The 22,573-nt window shown below is 36.9% G+C and overlaps 1 protein-coding gene across 6 annotated transcripts in view; it reads right to left on the reverse strand.

Annotated features, from left to right (window-relative positions):
• Positions 1-22,573, reverse strand: part of PHKA1 (phosphorylase kinase regulatory subunit alpha 1) — a 117,245-nt gene that overhangs the window by 51,223 nt on the left and 43,449 nt on the right. For all 6 annotated transcript variants that reach the window (XM_047764054.1, XM_047764053.1, XM_047764052.1 and 3 more), the window contains exon 14: positions 19,929-20,063. In XM_047764054.1, the coding sequence (XP_047620010.1) occupies positions 19,929-20,063 (135 nt within the window). The remainder of the gene's footprint in view (positions 1-19,928; positions 20,064-22,573) is intronic.

The raw sequence follows: 22,573 nt of genomic DNA on the forward strand, positions 1-22,573 counted from the left end.
CATTCTCTATGATGTCCCTTCCCCTAATTTGCAGCTTTTGCAGAAATCATGTGTTAGGAATGCAATCAGTTTCTGTATCTAAAATATAGAGCCAATCCACAGATCAATTTCAGATGGTCCCATCAGAGAGCAAGACTTTTCTTATGGGTATCTGTAACCACCATTTGGTGCTGGCTGGACCCAACTAGCCCAAATGGTCCAGCCAGCACCAAAGGGTGGTTTCACAGTTTAGCGTTTCATAAGTGGGGGGACCCAAATCTGCAACAACCAAGTCTGAGTTCATTTAAAGTTCGTGTAGTTCATTTAGCCTGTGCCTGCTTTCAGTTCAGTACATCTGGTATTGATATGGGAGTAGCCTTAGGTAGACCTTATCAGGTTTCAGCTGAGAGTCAGGTCCAGGCAATTAGAATCTGTGAATTTAAGATGCCAAAAAAAGCTGTGACTTTTCTTAGGCAGCAGCAAAACTGATATAGTGCAGGGCTGGTCAACCATGGTCTAAGTCCAAGTCCAAGTGACAAGCAAGACTTTCCTAACCTCTTTTTTTATTGTGCCTTACAGTCCAAATTAACCCAGTCAAAAATACACACATCCAGATGAAAAAAGTCATCAGCTTCTTAAGAGTTAGACATTTGGCTTCACAAAAAATCATTAGCAAGTAGAAACTGCTTTTTAAACTCAAAAAGTATATCTTCATTTGAAGGCAATCCTCCCTTTTCATGTTGTCTTCTTTTCCCCTGAAGCTCCAATAATTTAAAAATTATAGCAAAAATCATTACTTATGGAAACTAGTTTTATATCCCATACTCAAAGAGTCTGAATTCCAATTTTCCCACAGGCAGCAAAAAGCAAGGTAGTTGTGTCCAACTGATATTATTTTTTCTTTTTCGCAACTTTCTCTGATTGAGGATCCCTCTCGCTTTATGAGACTATAAGAATACAATATTTTACATCAATTTTTATCAAGCTTCCAGATGTAACAGTCACAGAATACAAAGCCATTTTTAAAAAGTTCATCCTTTTCTCCTAATTCGAAGTTTACTTAAACCTTGAGCAGAAAATCCAGCATTTACAGGCTTAATGTTATAGTTGCAGGGGCGATCCCAGCTGTAATGTGGGGGTGAGGGTAGAGGGCTATATGGCAGCAATGGCTGAAGTGTTTTTCTCTCTTTTTATAAAACTTTGCTCAAGCACTGGGAAGTAATTTAACCCTTTTCTTCCTCTCCCTCTTGAACAAAAGGAAAACAAACTTTTCAACATTTTGGCCCATTTGAAGTTCACCTTTGGGAATCTTTGGACCCTTTCTCCTCCAGCATTGAGGTGAAAAGAAAAACCAAAGGCATCACCCAGGCTGTACTTTCCCCCCTCACTTTAGCCATCATGGCCAAAAGTAGTCAGAGAACACTTTGAGCCAATTCTCCTGGAGCTGGATCTAACATTTTCAAATTCCATAGGTAACTTTTACCTCTTACAACAAACAGCAGCTCAGCGGATGATTCATACCATGGATAGCTCCATAGGCATCCAGGTACTACAGGTTTGTCATCTTCTACCTTCCTTTTTCAAACAATGCTTTTGCCATATTTAAGAGAGTTAAGGTCACTCTAGACAATCCTGCCTCTGTGAGCAGTGTGTTTGGGAGTCCTGAAGACCACCTCAGGTTTGGTGATACGGTAACTTATGGGAGGAGAACTCAGGGGACTCAGCATATAGACATACTTGTGGCTAAGAGTTATTATAGCAAAAGAAAATAAAAATCAGTAAAGGAAAAAAAGATGCATGAGACAAAGTCTAGAGGAGACCAGAAACAAACTTCCAAGAGCCCTGTCCAATTGAAGTCACATGGCATATGCTCAATTCCTCCAGCAACAAATTGTGACAACACGTGTGAAGTGTTGCCTACCAGCAGTGGAGACTCAGTATCCCATGTTTTTATTAAGGGCTGGTCACATTAGCACCCTCTGGCTGGCACACACTGAAACTCTAGACTTTCAGAAGAAAAGAAAACAATATGGCAGAAGTCATATTGTTTGCTCAGTTTAGATGTGGTAAACTATCCTTATCAGTTAGGGGATGGTGGAAACTTTCCTGAAATCTAAGTCTTCAGATACCAGCCAAGGGCCAACCTTGCAAGTAGGCCTTTTTAAAGATAGTATTCTCAGAGTTCCCACCATGGTGTAGTGGGTTAAGAATCCCACTGCAGCAGCTCGGGTCGCTGCAGAGGTGTGGGTTTGATCCCCAGTCTGGCACAGTGATCCCTGGCCTGGTTCAGCGGGTTAAAGATCCAGTATTGCGGAGTTCCCGTTGTGGCACAGTGGAAATGAATCCAACTAGTATCCATAAGGATGTGGGTTTGATCCCTGCCCTTGCTCAGTGGGTGGGGGATCTGGCATTGCTGAGCTGTGGTGTAGGTCATAGATGCGGCTCAGATCCCACGTTGCTGCGGCTACGGTGTAGGATTGGCAGCTATAGCTCCAATTCGACTTCTAGCCTGGGAACTTCCATATGTCGTGGTGTGGCCCTAAAAAAAAAAAAAAAAAAAAAAAGATTCTGGTGTTGCTGCAGCTACAACATAGGTCATAGCTGTGGCTCAGATTCAATCCCTGGCCAGCTAACTTGCATATGGTGGGCACAGCCATAAAAATTTTTTTTAATGTGGTATTCTCTAGCCTCTTCTGTTAACACTTTTCTGCACATCGTCCATGTCTTTTAGAGCATATATGTATGCATTTCTGTTGAGTATATACCTTGTAGTGGAAATGACAGGTCCAGGGTATGTGTATGTCCTAATGATTAGTGTTGAGCCTCTTTTCATGTGATTATGGACAGTTTGTATATTATCTTTGGAAAAATGTCTATTCAAGTCCTTCGCCTTTTAAAATTGGGATTTGTGGTTTTTATTTTTTTATTTTTATTTATTTTTTTCTAGATACAGAAAATGTATTTTATTTTTTTATTAAATTTATTTTTCCACTGTACAGCATGGGAGCCAAGATACACTTACATGTATACATTTTTTTCCATCCTTTGTTCTGTTATAGTATAAGTATCTAGACATAGTTCTCAATGCTACTCAGCAGGATCTCATTGTAAATCCATTCCAAGTTGTAACCAATAACCCCAAGCTCCTGATCCCTCCCACTTCCTCCCTTTCCCGTCAGGCAGCCACAAGTCTATTCTCCAGGTCCATGATTTTCTTTTCTGTGGAAATGTTCATTTGTGCTGTATATTAGATTCCAGTTATAAGTGATATCACATGGTATTTGTCTTTCTCTTTCTGACATTTCACTTAGTATGAGAGTCTCTAGTTCCATCCATGTTGCTATAAATGGTATTATGTCGTTCTTTTTATGGCTGAGTAGTATTCCACTGTGTATATATACCACATCTTCCTAATCCAATCATCTGTCGATGGACATTTAGGTTGTTTCCATGTCTTGGCTATTGTGGATAGTGCTGCAATGAACATGCGGGTGCATGTGTCTTTTTCAAGGAAACTCTTGTCCGGATATAGGCCCAAGAGTGGGATTGCGGGGTCATATGGAATTTCTATGGATAGATTTCTAAGGTATCTCCAAACTGTTCTCCATAGTGGCTGTACCAGTTTAGATTCCCACCATGTGTTTTTTATTTTAAAAATTTTCCCTGGCTTTATTTTTTTTTTCTTTTAGGGCCACACCCATGGAATATGGAGGTCCAGGCTAGGGATCGAATTTGAGCTTATACCACAGCCACAGCAATGCCAGATCTGAGCCATGTCTGTGACCGACGCTGCAGATGACAGCAACACTGGATGAGGCCAAGGATCAAGGATCAAACCTGCGTCCTCATGGATGCTAGTCAGATTCGTTTCTGCTGAGCCATGATGGGAACTCCTCCCCTAGCTTTATTGAGATATAATTGACATATAATATTATGTAAGTTTAAGGTGTATAATGTGATTTGATAAGCAGATATACTATGAAATGTTTACCATAATAAGGTTAGTTATACATCCTTCAACTCACTTAACTGCCATTTTGTTGTTATGGTGAGAATGTTAAGCTCTACTCTCATAACAACTTTCAAGTATACAATGCTGTATTGTTAACTATAGTCACCCTGCTGTACTTTATATCCCAGGAACTTATTCATCTTAAAATTGAAAGTTAGTACCCTTTCACCAATACTTCCTATTTCTTCCACCCCTCAGGTCCTGGCAACCACCATTCTACTCTGTGTCTATGAGTTTGATGTTTTTAGATTCCATATATAAGTGAGACCATACATTATTTGTCTTTCTATGACTTATTTCACTTAGCATAATGCCCTCAAGGTCCATGCATATTGGCACATATGGCAAGATTTCCTTTTTCTCATGGCTGGATAATATTCCATTGTTACACACACACACACACACACACACACCCCCCACTGTCTTTACCCATTCATCTATTTAGGTTGCCTCCAAGTCTTGGCTATTGTGAATAATGCTGCAATAAACATGAAAGTGCAGATAGCTAAACTCCTTCAGATATATACCCAGATGTGGGACTGCCGGATCACATGGTAATTCTATTTTTAATGTTTTGAGGAACTGTATACTGTTTTCAACACTGGTTGTAGCAAGTTACATTCCCACCAACAGTGTAGGAAGGTTCCTTTTTCTACACATTTTTGCCAGCATTTGCTATTTCAGTTTTTTTTTTTTGATAATAGCTATTCTAACAGGTTTGAGGTGCTATCACATCATGGTTTTGATTTGCACTTCCCTGATAATTAGTGATGTTGTGTACCTTTTCATGTACTGGTTGGTTACCTGGATGTCTTTTGTAGAAGATGTCTTTTCATTTCCTCTGCCAATTTTAAATAAAATTGAGTTTTTGCTATTGAGTTGCATGCACTCCTTATGTATTTTTGATATTAACCCTTTATCAGATATATGAGTTGGAAGTATTTTTCTCCCAGTCCTTAGACTGTTTTTTTACTTTTTAAATTCTTCCTTTTGCAAGACAGAATCTTTAGTTTGGTGTCATGCCACTGACTGATATTTCTTCTGTTGCTTATGCTTTTGGTGTCATATCCAAGAAATCATTATCAAGACTGATGACAAAGAAATTTTCCCTCATGTTTTTTTCTAGGAGTTTTACAGTTTTAGGTCTTAAATTTAAGTGTTTAATCTATTTTGAGTTAATTTTTTTTTTTTGGCTATTTCTTGGGCCGCTCCCGCGGCATATGGAGGTTCCCAGGCTAGGGGTCGAATCGGAGCTGTAGCCACCGGCCTACGCCAGAGCCACAGCAACGCGGGATCCGAACCACATCTGCGACCTACACCACAGCTCACAGCAACGCCGGATCGTTAACCCACTGAGCAAGGGCAGGGACCGAACCCGAAACCTCATGGTTCCTAGTCGGATTCGTTAACCACTGTGCCACGACGGGAACTCCTTGAGTTAATTTTTATAAATGGTGTAAGAAGGGATCCACTTTTGTTCTTTTGCATATGGATATCCAGTTTTCCCAGCACCATTTGTCAGAGATTATCCTTTCCCCATTTAGCATTCTTGGTCCGCTAGTCACATATTAGCTGATAAAATATGCATGGATTTGTTTCTGGGTATGAGTCTGTTCCATCTGTTTATGTGTCTCTTTTTACACTAGCACCATACTCTTTTGATTACTATAGTTTTGTAAAATAATTTGAAATCAAGAAGTGTGATGGCTCCAGACTTGTCCTTCTTTCTCATGATTGCTTTGGCTATTTAGGATTCTTCATGCTTACATTTAGAATTGTTATTTCTATTTCTGTGGAAAATGCTATTGCAATTTTGATAGGGTTGCATGGATCTAGAGATAGTTTGGGGAGGTTGCTGGGTTTGTTGTTATTGCATTCTCTATATATTCTGGACGTTAATCCCTTATCAGATATATGAAATATTTTCTTTCATTCTATGGATTGCCTTTTCACTCTTTTTATGGTGTCCTTTGATGCACATAAGTTTTAAATTTTGTGGATGTCCAATTTATCTAATTTTTCTTTTGTTGCCTGTGCTTTTGGTGTTATATGAAAGAAATCATTGTCAAATTCAATGTTACAAAGCTTTCCCCTCTATTCTCTTCTAAGAGTTTTATTTTAGCTCTGAGGTTTAGGACTTTGATCCATTTTGAGATAATTTTTGTATTGGGTGTAAAACAAGGGTCCAGCTTCATTTTTTTGCACATGGATAGTTAGTTTTCCTAGCACCATGTCTTTTTTTTGTTTTTGTTTTTTTGCCATTTCTTGGGCCGCTCCCGCGGCATATGGAGGTGCCCAGGCTAGGGGTTGAATAGGAGCTATAGCCGCTGGCCTACGCCAGAGTACAGCAACGCGGGATCCGAGCCACGTCTGCAACCCACACCATAGCTCACGGCAACGCCGGATCGTCAACCCACTGAGCAAGGGCAGGGACTGAACCCGCAACCTCATGGTTCCTAGTCGGATTCGTTAACCACTGCGCCACGATGGGAACTCCTTTTTTTTGTTTTTTTTTTTGTTTTTTGTTTTTTTGTTTTTGCCTAGCACCATGTCTTGAGAAGACTTTTCTTTCCTTCACTGAATGGATTTGGCACCTTTGTCAAAAATCATTTGACCTTATCTGCAAGGGTTAATTCCTGGGACTTCTATATTATTCTATTTTTCTACACATTTCTGTAGGCCAATACTACACTTTATTTTAAAATTAAATTTTATTGGCATATAGTTGGCTTACAATGTTGAGTTAGTTTCAGGTGCACAGCAAAGTAAATCAGTTATACATATACATTAATTCCTTTTCAGATTCTTTTCCCATATAAGTTATTACACAGTATTGAGTAGTCCTTATTATTTATCTATTTTATATATAGTAGTGTGTATAATATTAATCCCAATGTCCTAATTTATCCCTCCCCCCAACATTTCCTCTTTGGCAACCATAAATTTGGTTTCAAAATCTTTGTGTCTGTTTCTGTTTTGGTTGTAAGTTCTTGGGTATCATTTTTTATTAGATTCTACATATTAGTGATCTCACATGATATCTGTCTTTGTCTGACTTCTCTTAGTATGATAATTTCTAGGTCCATCCATGTTGCTGCAAATGGCATTTCATCCTTTTTTATGGCTGAGTAATATTCCATTGTATATATGTACCACATCTTCTTTATCCAGTCCTCTGCTGATGGACACTTAGGTCACTTCCATGTCTTGGCTATTGTAAATAGTGTTGCAGTAAACACTGGGGTGCATGTGTCTTTTCAAATGATGGTTTTCTCTGGATATATGCCCAGGAGTGGGATTGCTGGATCATATAGTAGTTGTATAATTAGTTTTTTAAGAAATCTCCATACTGTTCTCATAGTGGTTGCACCAATTTACACTACCACCAAGAGTATAGAAGGGTTCCCTTTTCTCCATACTATCTCCAGCATTGATTGTTTGTAGACTTTTTGATGATGGCCATTTTGACTGGTGTGAGGTGATACTTCATTGTAGTTTTGATTTGCATTTCTCTAGTGATTAGTGATGTTGAGTATCTTTTCATATGCTTTTTGGTCATCTCTCTCTCTTCTCTGGAGAAATGTCTCCAATACTACACTTTTGATTGACAGTTTGGGGTCCTTTGGAATTCTATATGAATTGCAGAATGTACTCTTCTATTTTTGCTAAAAATGTCATTGGGCTTTGATAGGGATTGCATGGGATCTGTCAATCATTTTGGATAGTATTGACATCTTTTTTTTTTCTTTTTAGGGCCATACCTGCAGTATATGGAAGTTCCCAGGCTAGGGGTAAAATTAGAGCTGCAGCTGCTAGCCTATATCACAGTCACAGCAATGCCAGATCCAAACTGTAACTGCGACCTACACCACAGCTTGTGGAAATGCTGGATCCTTAACCCGTTGAACGATGCCAGGGATCAAACCCACATTCGCATGGGTACTGGTCGGGTTCTTAACCTGCTGAGCCACAATGGCAACTCTCAAATATTGACATCTTAATAATATTAACTCTTCCAATCCATGAACATGGGTTCATTTCCATTTACTTGTGTTTTAGGCTTTGTGTTTCAGGCTTTCTGAGAAATGGTCTATTTCTGATTTGCTTCATGAATTCAACTGAAAGCCTCAGGTGTTTATCACAGCTACTTGCACATTAAAAGGTCCTAAATGGAATTTTTGTCTTCTCAGCAGTGAGACTTTATACTTGGTTTCTTGATCCCTCACTCCACGTAAGCACAGCTTAAGAATCAGCAAATGCCTCAAAAGGAAAAGTGCACAGAGAATGGTGAGCTTACTTCTCGGAGGTCCTCTTCTCTCCAGGATTTTGGTTTCTCAAGTCTTGGTTGTCTTGGTTACTTTCTGATACCTTCACTTTTTTTCTTTTTACAGTTGCACCTGCAGCATATGGAAGTTCCCAGGCTAGGGGTCGAATCAGAGCTGCAGCTGCCAGCCTATGCCACAGTCACAGGCACCAGATCCAAGCCATGTCTGCAATCTATGTTGCAGCTTGTGGTGATGCCAGATCTTTAACCCACTGAGTGAGGCCAGGGATCAAACCCACATCCTCACAGACACTACATTGGGTTCTTAACCCACTGGGCCACAATGGGAACTCCATTCACTTTTATCTAAAAAATCCAGCTAGGGTAGTTGTTCTTACCATAAAGGTGGTTTGAAAAAAGCTGTTTCAACATAGTTGGAAACTGAAAGTCTACCTTTATTCTTTATATGTAGCACAACATATCATAATTCAATCATTCTTGTTCATACACATTAGGTTGCTTCTAATTGTTGTTTTGCCATTACAAATTATGTTGTAACAAACATCTCTGTACATATCTTCTTGTGCACTTGTATATTATATAGGATAGATTCCTAGAAGTCAGGTTGCTAGACAACGTATATGCATTAAAAATGTTTATAGGTAATGCCAAACTGCTTCAGATTTACACTACTACTAGGAGAGCTGACTGTTGATTTCTCCACATATTAACCAGCACTGGATATTGTCAATCTTAACTTTTATAAAACTGATGGACAAAACCTTATATTTCATTATTGTTTTATCTTACATTTCTCCAATTATTGGTGAGGCTGAAGCTATTTAAAAATATGGTACTAGGAAAGGAAAAACTGATCACTAGCACCAAAAAGTAAAACCAGAAATTTATACACACATAAATGTGTGAGTCTATGTATATACAGTAAATGATAAAGATGATATTTCAAAACAGTGTTTATATGAACTATTCAATCAACAGTGCTGTGAAGATGGGCTAATTATTTGGGAAACAAGTTATGATTCTTACCTCATAAGAAAAACTAAAAATAAAATTCTAGCCCTAAGAGTTAAATGTAAAATCGTAATCATAAAGAACTAAGAGAAAATGTACTGAAAATGGATCTGTCCCAGGGATGGATCTATTTTTCTAAGCATAACAGCAAAAAAGAAACAAAAAAGGAGAAAATTTTACTACATAAAAATGTAAAAGTTCTATATATCAAAATCAAATGCAAAATTAAAAGGCAAATAGTAAAATGGCAAAATATTGCAATAACATGTGGGAGACAAAGTGTTAGCATCCCTGACAATTTTCAGTAGAAAATGGTAAAATAATATAAATAGATAATTTGCAAAACAATAGAAAAAAGGCTATTTATTTTATGCATACAAGATTGTTATCCATATGACCAAATAATTAAAAATATTATACTAACATAGATATAAAAATAGTGCTGTAGGGGGCTATTTAAGAAAATGTAACAGGGTTCGTCATACATTATATTGCAAAAACAGATTGCAGACTGTACTTTCTGATACCATTTTTCTAAAAACAAGTGTGTATTTAGTGTACAAAAAAATGATTGGGAGCAAATATTCCAAAACGGAAACAGTGGCTTCCTGAGACTGGAGAATTACTGATTCTTATCTTTTTCTTTGTGCTTTTCTCTATCTCCCAGTTCCCTACCATCAACATGTATATAAGCTATTTGGAATCAGATAACCAACTACTTATGAAAAGTGAAGAGAATGAGAATAACATATATATTCAAGTGAAACTAGGAGATAAATTCACAATTCCTGAAGAAATAAAAGATATATCTGATAAAATGAATGTATATGATATTGAAAAAGTTGCACAAAAGCAAGAAAATAATAATCTAAGAAAGTTATAGAATAGGAAATATATACATTATAAACATCATTGATAAAAGCGTACCATAAAATACAAAGAATTGATAAAGATATGCAAAGATGTGCAGATCCTGATAGATATGCAAGCAATAAGCAATACAATTTAAAAAACTTAAAACGAAAATTAAAAAAATGCATATTCTCACTGGGAATTAAAGAGAGGAAATTAGAATAACTTCTGTGTATGAAAACTAATAATATAACAAAAGCAAATGATAAAAATCCAATGTTGGTGGGGTAGTAAAAATAAAAGGATATATTTTATATTTATTGATGTCACTAAAAAGTGACTGGTCTTTCTAAAGAATAATCCAGCAACATGTAACAAGAGCTACAAAGTTGTTCAGATTCTTTTTATCCAGGATCCTTTTCCTGAGAATATACTCCAAGGAAACAGGAATATGTGTATGAATGACTATACAAAGGTATTCAAAGAAGGATAAAAATTTTGGAAAACGATTCAAGTACCCAATAATAAGAAAACAATTGCTTTACTTTGATGGACTAATATAGAGCTCTTTCAATTTGTGGACATACATGAGAGAATGAATGGAAAAAAAAGCACAATATGTACACATGAATACAACTATGAAAATATATCTATGTGCAAAAATTAGAAAAGAATTAGTATTATATAATATTTGAGTCTAATATTTATAAAGTTCTTTTTTATTGAGGTAACATTCATTCATAATGATACATTTCCTATGTACGATATATTTCTACTACTATATAACTTACTATGTGCTAATCACCAAAAACTTCTTTCCATTTGTCATTGTACAGTTGAACCCCTTCACCTATTTCAATCCCTCCCCCTCAGCCTCTTGTCCTTTGGTAGCCACTACTCTGTTCTCTGTATCTACATGTTTGCTTTTGTTTATTAATTTTATTTTATTCCACAAATGAGTGAAACCATACAGTATTTGTCTTCCTCTGTCTGACTTTATTTCACTTAACGTAACACTCTCATCAATGTCCATTCATGTTTTTGCAAATGGCAAGATTTCATCTTTTTTATGGCTGTCTTTTTGATAACAGTCATTCTTACAGGTGTGATGTGATATCTCACTATGGCTTTGATTTGCATTTCCTTAATAATTAGTGATGTCTAACATCACTAATGTGCCTGTTGGCCATCTGTAAATTCTTAGGAAAGTGTATATTCAGCTCCTCTGCTCATTTTTAAATCAAGTTGTTTTTTTGTTGCTGAATTTTGGACATTAACCCCTCATTGGATACATCATTTGATCATTTGTAAATAGCTTCTCCCATTCAGTAGGTTGTCTTCTTCTTCTTCTTCTTCTTCTTCTTCTTCTTCTTTTTTTTTCCCTTGGGCTGCCCACGGCATGTGAAAGTTCCCAGGCCAGGGATTCAATCCATGTCACAGTAGTGACCAGGGCTGCTGCAGGGACAATGCCAGATACTTAACCTGCTGTGAAACAAGGGAATTCCCGGTGATCTTTTCATTTCATTTATGGTTTCCTTTGCTGTGCAGAAGTTTTTTAGTTTGATGTTAATCTCATTTGTTTACTTTTGCTTTTGTTTCCCTTACCCGGGGAGACAGCTAAAAAGATACTGGTAAGACTGATGTCAAAGAGTGTACTGCCAGTGTTTTCTTCAAGGAGTTTTATGGTTTCACTTCTCACGTTCAGGTCTTCAATCCATTTTGAGTTAATTTTCATGTGTGGTGTGAGATAGTGGTCTAGTTTCATCTTTTTTTGCATGCGCCCGTCCAGAGTTCCCAACACCACTTATTAAAGATACTATCCTTTCTCCATTGTACTTTCTTTGCTTCTTTGTCATGCATTACTTTTCCAAATATGTGTGGGTTTATTTCTGGACTCTAAATTCTGTACTATTGATCTATCTGTTTTTCTACCAATACCATGCTATTCTGATTACTGCAGCTTTGTTGTTTGAAATCAGGGAGTGTGATACTTCCAGCTTTGTTCTTTCTTCTAAGGATTACTTTGGGATTTGGGGCCTTTTATGGTCCCACATAAGTTTAAGAATTTTTCTCTTCTATTTCTGTGAAAAATGTCCTTGGGATTTTGATAAGGCCTGAATTGAATCTATAGATTTTGACAATGCTATTTCTTCCAATTCATGAGCATGGAGTATCTTTCCATTTATTTGTTTCTCCTTCAATTACTTTCAACAATATCTCATAGTTTTCAGTGTATATGTTGTTAACCTCCTTGGTTAAATTTATTCCCAGATATTGTTCTTTTTGTTGTTTCAGAATATCTTGCTCACGTATTTTTTAGAGGGATGATTGTGGACCTCAAGTTACCAGAGTACGGATTTTAGATTTTAGGGGATATGTTTTAAATGATGATATAGCAGTTTTAAAAATGTCAATATTATCAGTATTGGGTACCAGAAATAATATCCTATATCATCATTTTTATACTGATAATATTGACATTCATAATAATATGAAAATTTTAAAAATCATGATGAATATTTTATCATTTTTCAACATTTTCTTTATTGAGGTATAGTCGATGTACAATATTATATAAGTTTATATATGTTAAATATATAAATATATAACATATAACATATATATGTTATATTTAAATAACTTATAAACATATATATGTATGTGTGTGTACATATATATATATCAGGTGTACAGCATGGTGATTCATAATTACATTGTAGTTATTATAAAATATTGGCTATATTCCCTGTGTTGTACAATATATACTTGTAGCACCTTTATTTTATAAATAGTAGTTTGTATCTCTTAATCCCCTACTCTTATCCCTCCCCCCTTCCCTCTCTCTACTTGTAATCACTAGTTTGTGCTCTATATCTGAGTGTGTTTCTTTTTTGTTACATTCAGTATTTTTTTTATTTTTTATATTCCTCTTATAAGTGGTATACAGTATTCGTCTTTCTCTAACTTACTTAGCCTAATACCCTTAAAGTCCATTCATGTTGTTGCAAATGGCAAAATTTCATTCTTTTATATGGCTGAGTAGTATTCCATTGCATATATACCACATCTTCTTTATCCATTCATCTGTTGATGGACACTTAGGATGCTGCTATATCTTGGCTATTGTAAATAATTCTGCTGTGAACATTGAGGTAAATGCATTTTTTTAATTAGTCGTGTTTTTTTTTAATATATACCTAGGAGAAGAATTGTTAGGTCATATGGTAGTTCTATTTTTAGCTTTTTGAGAAACTTCCATACTGTTTTTCACATGGCTGCACCAATTTACATTTCCATCAACAGTGTACAAGGGTTCTCTTTTCTCCAACATTTGTATTTGTGTTCTTTTTGATGATAGCCATTCTGACAGGTGTGAAGGGATATTCATTGTGATTTTAATTTGCATTTCTCTGATGATTAACAATATTGGGCATATTCCCAGACATTTTCCTAAATTCCCTTTCTGCTACTTCAGTGTTAGCATATAGAAATGCAACAGATATTTGTACAATTATTTTGTATTCTACAACTTTACTGTATTCATTTATTATTTCTAATAGTTTTTCGGTGGAGTCTTTGGGGTTTTCTATATATAAAACCATGTCATCATCAAATAGTGACAGTTTTACTTCTTCCTTTCCAATTTGAATTCCTTCTACTTCTTTTTCTTATTTGCTATGTCTAATTGGCATGCCAAGGATTTCCAATACTATGTTGAATAAAAGTGGTGAGAGTGGGCATCCTTGTCTTGTTCCTGATCTTAGCGGAACAGCTTTCAATTTTTCACCACTGAGTATGATGTTAGCTGTAGGTTTGTCATATATGGCCTATATTCTATGGAGGTACATCCCTCCTATATCTACTTTATTGAGAGTTTTTATTAATGAGTGTTAAATCTGTCAAATGGCTTTTTTCTGCATCTATTGAGATGATAATATGGTTTTTATCCTCCACTTTGTTAATGTGGTATAGCCTGTTGCTTGATCTGTGAATGTTTACCATCCTTGCATTTCTGAAATAAATCCCTTTTGATCATGGTGTATGATCCTTTTGATGTAGTGAATTCAGTTTGCTAACATTTTGTTGAGGATTTTAGCATCTATGTTCATCAGAGATATTGGCCTGTAATCTTTTTTTGTGTGTGTTGTCTTTGTCTGGTTTTGACATCAAGATTATGTTGGCCTTGTAAAATGAGTTTGGAAGTGTTCCATTCCATTTTTTGGAAGAGTTTGAGAAAGATAGGTGTAAATTTTTCTTTGAGTGGTAGAATTCGCATATGAAGCTGTCTGGTTCTGGACTTTTGTTTTTAGGGCATGTTTTTGATTACTGCTTTAATATTTGTAATAGTAATGGTCTATTCAGGTTTTCTACTTCTTGATTCAGTTTTTTAAGGATGCATAAATTAAAAAATTTGTCATTTCTTCTAGATTTGTCCAATTTGTTGGTGTTTGGCTATTTATAATATTCTCTTATAATCCTTTGTATTTCTGTGGTAACCACTGTTAATTTTGACTCTTTTGCTTCTGATTTTATCAGGCCTAAAAACATATTCTGATAAAGAGTTGAAAATTTCCAGTTCTGTCTATCGTCTTGCTTAAAGTTTTGTATATTTTTGCCACTTTGTTTCTGGTTGAAGAGTTTCTTTCAATATCTCTTGTCAAGCAGGTCTAGTGTTCAACTCCCTCAGCTTTTTTCTGGGAAAAAGTCTTTATTTATTCTTCATATCTGAATAATTTTTCTAGGTAGAATATTCTTGGGTGACAATTTTTCTTTAGTATATCAAGAACATCCTTTCACTCTTTCCTGGCTATTAGGTTTTTTGCTGAGAAATCTGCTGATGGGGCTTCTCTAGTGTCTTACCACCCTCCCCCCGCCCCCTTGGCTTCCTTTTAAAATTCTTTCTTTGTTGTTAACTTCTGACAATTTTAATATCATGCATCTTCAAAAAGGTCCTTGTGCAATGAGATTAATTAGCTGCTCTCTTTACTTCATGGACTTGACTATCCAGGTCCTTTCTCAAGTTTGGGAAGATAGCTGTTATTTCTTTAAATAATCTCTCATCTCTCTTCTACCTCTCTTCTCCTCTGGGATATCCATTACCTACTAAAAGTGTTTTGTCGCTCTGGTAGGATCTCGATTTCCATTATATTTATCTTATTTCATATCTATCTATCTATCTATCTACCTATCTATCTAGATATCTAGATATTTATTTCCATTATATTTACCTTATTTCATATCTATATCTATCTATAGATATTTCTATCTATCTTATTTCTCTTTCCTCTTCTACTTGTATCATTTCTAGATTTCTATCTTTGAGTTCACTAATTCTCTCTTCAATATAATATACTCTATTTCCAATGCTTTCTAATGCATTCTTCATCTTGTTTATTGTGTTCTTCAGCTCGAGAATTTTTGTTTGGTTCTTTTTCATAGTTTCAATTTCTTTGGTAAAGTATTCCTTCTGTTCATTCATTTTATTCCTGAGCTATTAAACAGCCTTTTTGAGTTACCTTATATCTCATTGAGTTTCTTCATGATGGCTATTTTGAATCCTCTATCAGTTAGATCTCAATCTCCCATGCCTTTAAGTTTGGTTTCTGGAGAACTGTCATTTTCTTTTTGTTATATAGTGTTACTGTAATTCTTCATGTTGCTCTGCCCACACATTAAAAATTAGGAGTTGAAGTCCTTTCTTTTGTTTTCCAATAGGTGGTGCTATCACACAAATTTTTGGTTTCTCTTTCCTGAGCTGCCTCTGTTCTATTTGAGAGTTGGCACTTTCCAGCCTACATCTTATTATTTAACAGGTGCCTTTGCTGTTGCTCTGTGCCTTTGCTGTTGCTTCTTGCGTCTCGTGGGTCATTGCTGCATTGCTTCTGCCAGAGCTACTGCCATTGCCGGGATGGTGGGCTCTTCTCTTGTGTGAGATCCCTTAAGACACAGACTCTGTTGTGGGGGGGCGGGGGAATGGTGGGGGTGGAGAGACTAGGTTGCACAGGTGCTTGTACTGTGTCCAGTATGGTCAGGTCCCCAGGCCTCACCACTGCAAATGGGGGGGTGTGGAATCTAGGGTTGTGGGTGCCTCAGTGCCTGGAGGGATTGGATCCCAGGTCCCACTGTGCTGCTACCCAGTTACCTGTGGTCACAGGCACCAGTGTGGTTAGGAGGCCAGAGTCATGCATGTTGCTTCCTCTGCTGCTATTAGGTTCCCTGAAGCTGTGGGCTCAGCTGCCACCATTGGTGGGCCCTATTGACTCCACTGTTCCCTTTGTTCTGCCTCCTCTATGTGTTCTAATCCACCCACCTTTAGATGTACAGATATATAGAATTATCCAGCATCCTGTTGTTTTAGGCAGAGGCACCTTTGTTATGCTGTGGATGTTTTATTGGTTGTAGATTGAAGGGGAGAGACAAGAGTAGCTTTTCACTCCACCATGTTTCTGACATCACTCTCTTATGTTCCCAAAGTTGATTAACCACATAATATCAACTATGATATATATATATATATATATATATATATATATATATATATACACACACACACACACACACACACACATATATATATATATATATATATATATATACACACACACATGTAGTGGAACTGAAGTATTGAGTGTTTGAGGTGAGGCAGAGAATCCAACTTAGTGAAGAAATCTTGTGAAGAAATATCCTATTTTCCTTGGTGGAATTACAGCTGTCATTCAGTGTATGCTTAAAGCAATTTCGTAATTATAAAATTGTTGCAATGATGGAATTTTTTTGGCTGCGACTGAGGCATATGGAAATTCCTGGGCAAGGGAATCTGAGATGCAGCTGTGACCTATGCCACAGCTGTGGCAATGCCAGATCCTTAACCTGTTGCACCTTAGTGGGAACTCCACAATAATGGAATTTTGGAGAGTTATTCATTTGATAAATCATCAAATCATGCCTTTCTTAACTTTTCCAGGCAAATCTATTCTCGTTCTCCTGTATTTTGTACATAATATCATTGTTACAACATTTATAAGATTGTGCTGTAATTATTTGGCTATAGATCTATTATGTCTCCTACAGCATCAAGCCATGTGCCTGGTACATAAAAATGAACAATAGGTCCTCATCAAAGAATGAATGAAGTGAATGAAGGAGCACATTTGGAAAATAAACAAATGTAACTTGTTACTAGAATCCCTGAAATGTTTGATCATTCATTAAACTGAAGACCTGGAGACCTATCAGTCCTTATTTCCTCTGGCTAGGAAAAAATAATTTAGTAAGAGGCTCAAAATGAAGCATGGGCTTTGAAAAAGTAACCAGCAAGGAATTTGCTTCTGTTTGTTGGAGAGATCTGATGTAATGCAGGTATATTCCAGGAATGAAGGCCCAGAGCTTGGAAGTTACCTATATCCTACTAAGATTATGCTGAGTTTAGAACAATGGATGCAGAGAAAAGGGTTTTTTTTACAGGCATCAACTTCTAAGTGAGAGCCAGAGAGAATCATGTCAAAGGACTTGCACAAACCCCAAAACATAGAGACTTCTAAGAGAGGCAAAGAAGATAGTGACTACAAGATCAAGTAGTATTCATGCAGTAAGATTTGGGCTAGAGAAATACCTTCCTTATATCAAGAAATTTAGTGCTAGTAGACTGGTATCTGGAGACTAGGAGCACATTACAGACTCAGGCTAGAGGGAATGGCCAAGGAGTTTTAAAAAACAGGAAGCAGCTTCTGGGAAGGATTGAGGTACTCATCCCACTAGTAAAGCATCAACCAAAATAAATCTCAGAAGTTTCAGAGTCTTGACTTGGCATTTACCTCAGATAGGGTTGAGTAAGTGGATGGAACCAGGGGTTCAGTATTTTGCATATTCAAGCTAATTTGTCACTAGATTTTAGAAATTAAGACCTGAGGCCTATATTCAATAAACTTGATAATTTATATATGTTTATATTTTAGTTTTCCATTTTTAAGTAAAATTTCTTAGAAAATTCCAACTCTGCACTTAATTTAAAAAGAAAAGGGGTGGTTCCATTGTGTCTCATTGGTAACTAACCCAACTAGTATCCATGAGGACATGAGTTTGATCCCTGTCCTTGCTCAGTAGGTTAAGGATCTGGTGTTCCTTGAGCTGTGGTGTACGTTGCAGAAGGCTTGGATCCTGTGTTGCTATGGCTGTGCTGTAGACTGGCAGCTGAAGCTCTGATTTGCCCCCTAGCCTGGGAATTGCCATATGCCATGAGTGTGGCCCTAAAAAGAAAAAAAAAAAGCAATTTTCTGCATTATAACTAGAATGGAAGAGTGGGGAAATCCATATAATCCTAAAGCCAGATTCTCCGTTAATAGTTTTGAGAGTTCAGGCCTTGCTGGCATAAAATATGGGTGCCTAGGAACGATAAGGAACAGTCAGTTCTGACTTGTTGGTCATTTCCTCCTTGACTGATTCCCTCTCAATTTAGATCTATACAACTGTCATAGAAATTGAGTGTCTGGAGTAAATGCTAGTAAAAAGGAAAGGAGGTTGGTTTTGAGCTGGACAAAATTTGGCTTGGTTTTAATTACTGACAGACCACCCTTGGTGGAGGAAATAAGTACATACACACACACACACACACACACACACACACACACAAACACACACACACAACTAGTCTTTGGGTTTGTAAGTGGCAGTCTGCTATCTAAAATACATTCTTTATTTATAAATTTACCCCTTTGTGGCTTGATTTAAGATTGTATTAATTTCACATTGGTGGTATAACAAATTAACACAAAATTAGTAGCTTAAAACAACACACATTTGTATTCTTACAGTCCTGGAGATCGGAAGTCTAAAATGAGCCTAATGGCTATTATGAGGTAAAATAAAAAATCAAGGTGTCAAGCAGAGTTGGTTCCTTCTGGAGGCTTCAGGAAAGAATCTGTTCCTTGACTCTTCCAGCTCCCAGAGGTTAAGGCTAATAGCCTTTTTTAATCTCTTGCTTCTGTTGTAACATCTCCTACTTCTATGGCCTGATCTGCCTCTGGATATCTCTTATAAGGATACTTGTTATTACATTTAGGGCCCACCTGGATAATCCAGAATAATCATCCCGATCTTAATCTCCTTAACCTAATCACACACACACAATTCCTTCTGCCTTATAAGATAATGTTTACAGGTTCCAGGGAGCTTGGACATGTTTTGGGGCCATTATTCAGCCTTTCATAAGGGTAGTTCAGACATTTTGAGCATCCTTTCTTTTTTAGCCAACAGTGTAGTCATTTATTTAATGTGAAATTTGTAATAACTTGTGTAAATTTATAATGTATAGTAATTTAAAATCAAATTTAAGATATAAATTGAATAAAAAAATAAGTCCTAATTAAAAATAAGTATTAGATTAAGAAGTTGAATTTTTAAATATTGTCAACTAATTCATTATATGACAAGGTATAAAATAAGTAAAAACAAGTTCTTGGGCTATTAATCCACATAAAATTAGCATGCATTCAAATAGAAATATAGGTCCCAAGAAAGGGGATAACATGTTGGTTAAGCACACACTTGGAATGAAGATACAACATTGCCTGGTAACAGTTGTGCCCTATGTCCCAGAGAGTTCATAGAACACAATGAAAATTATCATGCCTACTCAGGATATATAGGGTTAGAACTTAAGATTCCAGACACTAAATTCCTTTTCAGGTCCTGTTTAATACAGCAATATATAATCAAGAAAAAGTAAAAAGCAAAGAAACCAGCCTGTATCAAATAATGCTTTGATTCTAGCAGGCTGGCCAATCTCCTTACCTAGGCTGGAATAAATGTGGCTGAGAATACGAGCTGGTTGGACTCTGATGGGGTACACTTCAGCAATGGTCTCCACATTAATTCCCTTGTCCTTCAAAATGGCCTTGATTTCTTCTGTCTCAGCTAGAATAGAAACTATAGAAAAGAAAGAAGATGAAGTGAACAGAAAATTTTATTTCAACAGGAACCTAAAGATCTCTTCAGCCACATAATATATTTTGAAGGAGAGAGAAAAGAAGGGGAGGAAATTAATAGTTATTGCAGAAACTTGATGAAGCAAGTATCATGCTAGGTACATAATAATATTATCTAAATGGAAAAGGGAACAAGGATCTCATGACTAAGGTATTTGATTCTGTTTTTTGGCTAAATACCTATGTACTTCTAGAGAATGCCATACTCTTCATATCTGGGATTCTACATTTAAATAGAAAAAAAAAAGACCAGGGCCAGGATTATGTGATGATAATAAAGAACACTCTAATGATACAAAATATCATTAGTTCTATAGCTAGAGAATGATAGAAGGCAAGGTAGACTGGGGATAAAGAATTGAGGTGCCATATTTAAAACTGCGTGTGGTCCTTTTGTGGGATGGGGATAATATTTCTTTAGACTCAGAGCCAGTCAAGCCTGGACAGCTCCCTTTTCTTCCTCTCACACTCATAACTTTAAAGTGGTAATCATACTCACAAGGAAGAAGTCCAGGTCAGTCAGCTCCCTGAGTCTTCTGTCTATTCTTCCTCTATGGGACTGATAACTCTCTGGTGGCCCAATAATCTGCGTGGGGCCTCATCTGGCTTAACGCTAAGCACCAGACACAAACATGCACCCTGTTTCTGCTCCTCTAGTGCTGGTAGATATGTTGAATTGGGTTTATGAGAAAATGAAGGTACCTCTCAATTTATTCCAGCTTACCAACATTGTCTATGTTGAGTTTGGTCGGGGAGGCAAAAGCCTTATTAACAAAGTGCTACTCTGCTTTCCTTGCCATTATCTTTTGTATATTTTTCTATCATGGGCACCTTATGGTGTAGTGTTGCTGTGGTTTGAGGTAGGATATGCAGGTTATGGTAATTCTGGAGTTCCCTGGACAGAACACCATTTAAGTACTTCTAAGAGAAAATGACAAAGATTCTTCAAGGAAAATATAAAGAGGAAGAATAATAGTAGGCTGAGAAAAGTCCAGGAAAACACATGTGGTCATCCATCCATTCGTTAATAAACATTAACTAAGCACCTAAATGGATATGGTACTATGCTAGGTACTAGGGATTTAGAGATGAATAAATCAGTCTCTCCTTCATGGAGCTCACAGTCTAATGAAAATGATACACAAATGAACTGATTATAAAGTAACTTGTTAGGTAAATAGAGATACACGCATGACATTATGAGACCACTCAAGAATGACACCTATCTAGTGTGGGGCTGGTAGGGAGTAGTTTCAGAAAAGGCTTCTTGAAAGAGTTGATGTCTAAGCTGAATTCGAAAGAATAAACAAATTAGCCAAAAGAAAGAAGGCAATAGGAATGGGGAAGCCATTTTAGGTAGAAAGTCCAGAATGATCATAAAACATGAATATGGAAAACAATGTAGCTATGTATCTGGCGGGGGGAATAGGGGGCGGCTACATATACTTCAATACTGCTATAGCATGAAATACCTTGCTCAGTGGCAAAAACAAAACAGAAACAAAACTACCCCCCGACACCACCACCAAAATGAATCTGGAATGCCAGACGGGGGCTAGATCATCATGTAGGGCACATGTGACCCTTTAAGGATTGTTTTTTTTTTTTTTTTTTGTCCTTGAGTAATGATTTCCAGGGGCATTCCTATCGTGGTGCAGTGGAAATGAATCCAACTAGTAACCATGAGGCTGCAGGTTCGATCCTTGGCCTTGCTCAGTGGGTTAAGGATCCAGTGTTGCCATGAGCTGCGGTGTAGGTCACAGACAGGGCTCAGATCTAGCGTTGCTGTGGCTATGGTGTAGGTCGGCAGCTGTAGCCCCGACTAGACCCCTACCCTGGGAACCTCCATATGCTGTGGGTGTGACCCTAAAAAGCAAAAAAAAAAAAAAAAATCCAAATTACATTCTTCTGAGCCTCAGGGTTTAGCAGAGGGCAATGCAGTGGGTAGTAGGAGCAGAGGGAAGTGAACAATATTCTGGGACTCCAGGAATACCCGTAAAAACTCATATTTTTGTTTATATTTTATAAAATATTTAGAAAATGCTTATTTGATACCATCTATGTGCTATGGTACATATGGTAGGATTACAAAAATAGTCATGATCCCTGGAGAAAATGACACTGATATTGGGTCTTACTAGAGGGCTGAATGGGAGTTATTTCTGTAAAGGTGAGGGTAAATTTAAGGGAGAAGTTGTTCCAGACAGAAGAAATAGTATAGACAAAGTTTCAAGGGCAACAGAGAACAAGGCAGATCTAGGAATTATGAAAAAGTTCTTTATAGCAGGAGCATGGAGTGTGAAGAGGAAGTGATGAGAAATGACACTGAAGATAGGGTCAGGAACCAGATCTTAAAGAGTCATGTTAGGTCAAGTTAAGAAAGTTGGCATTCAGAAGCCTCTGCAGAATTGTAACCAGGGGAATAACCTATCCATATCTCCATCTTAAAAA

The sequence above is a fragment of the Phacochoerus africanus genome, chromosome X (genome assembly GCF_016906955.1).
Source record: "Phacochoerus africanus isolate WHEZ1 chromosome X, ROS_Pafr_v1, whole genome shotgun sequence".
Lineage (NCBI taxonomy): Eukaryota > Metazoa > Chordata > Mammalia > Artiodactyla > Suidae > Phacochoerus > Phacochoerus africanus.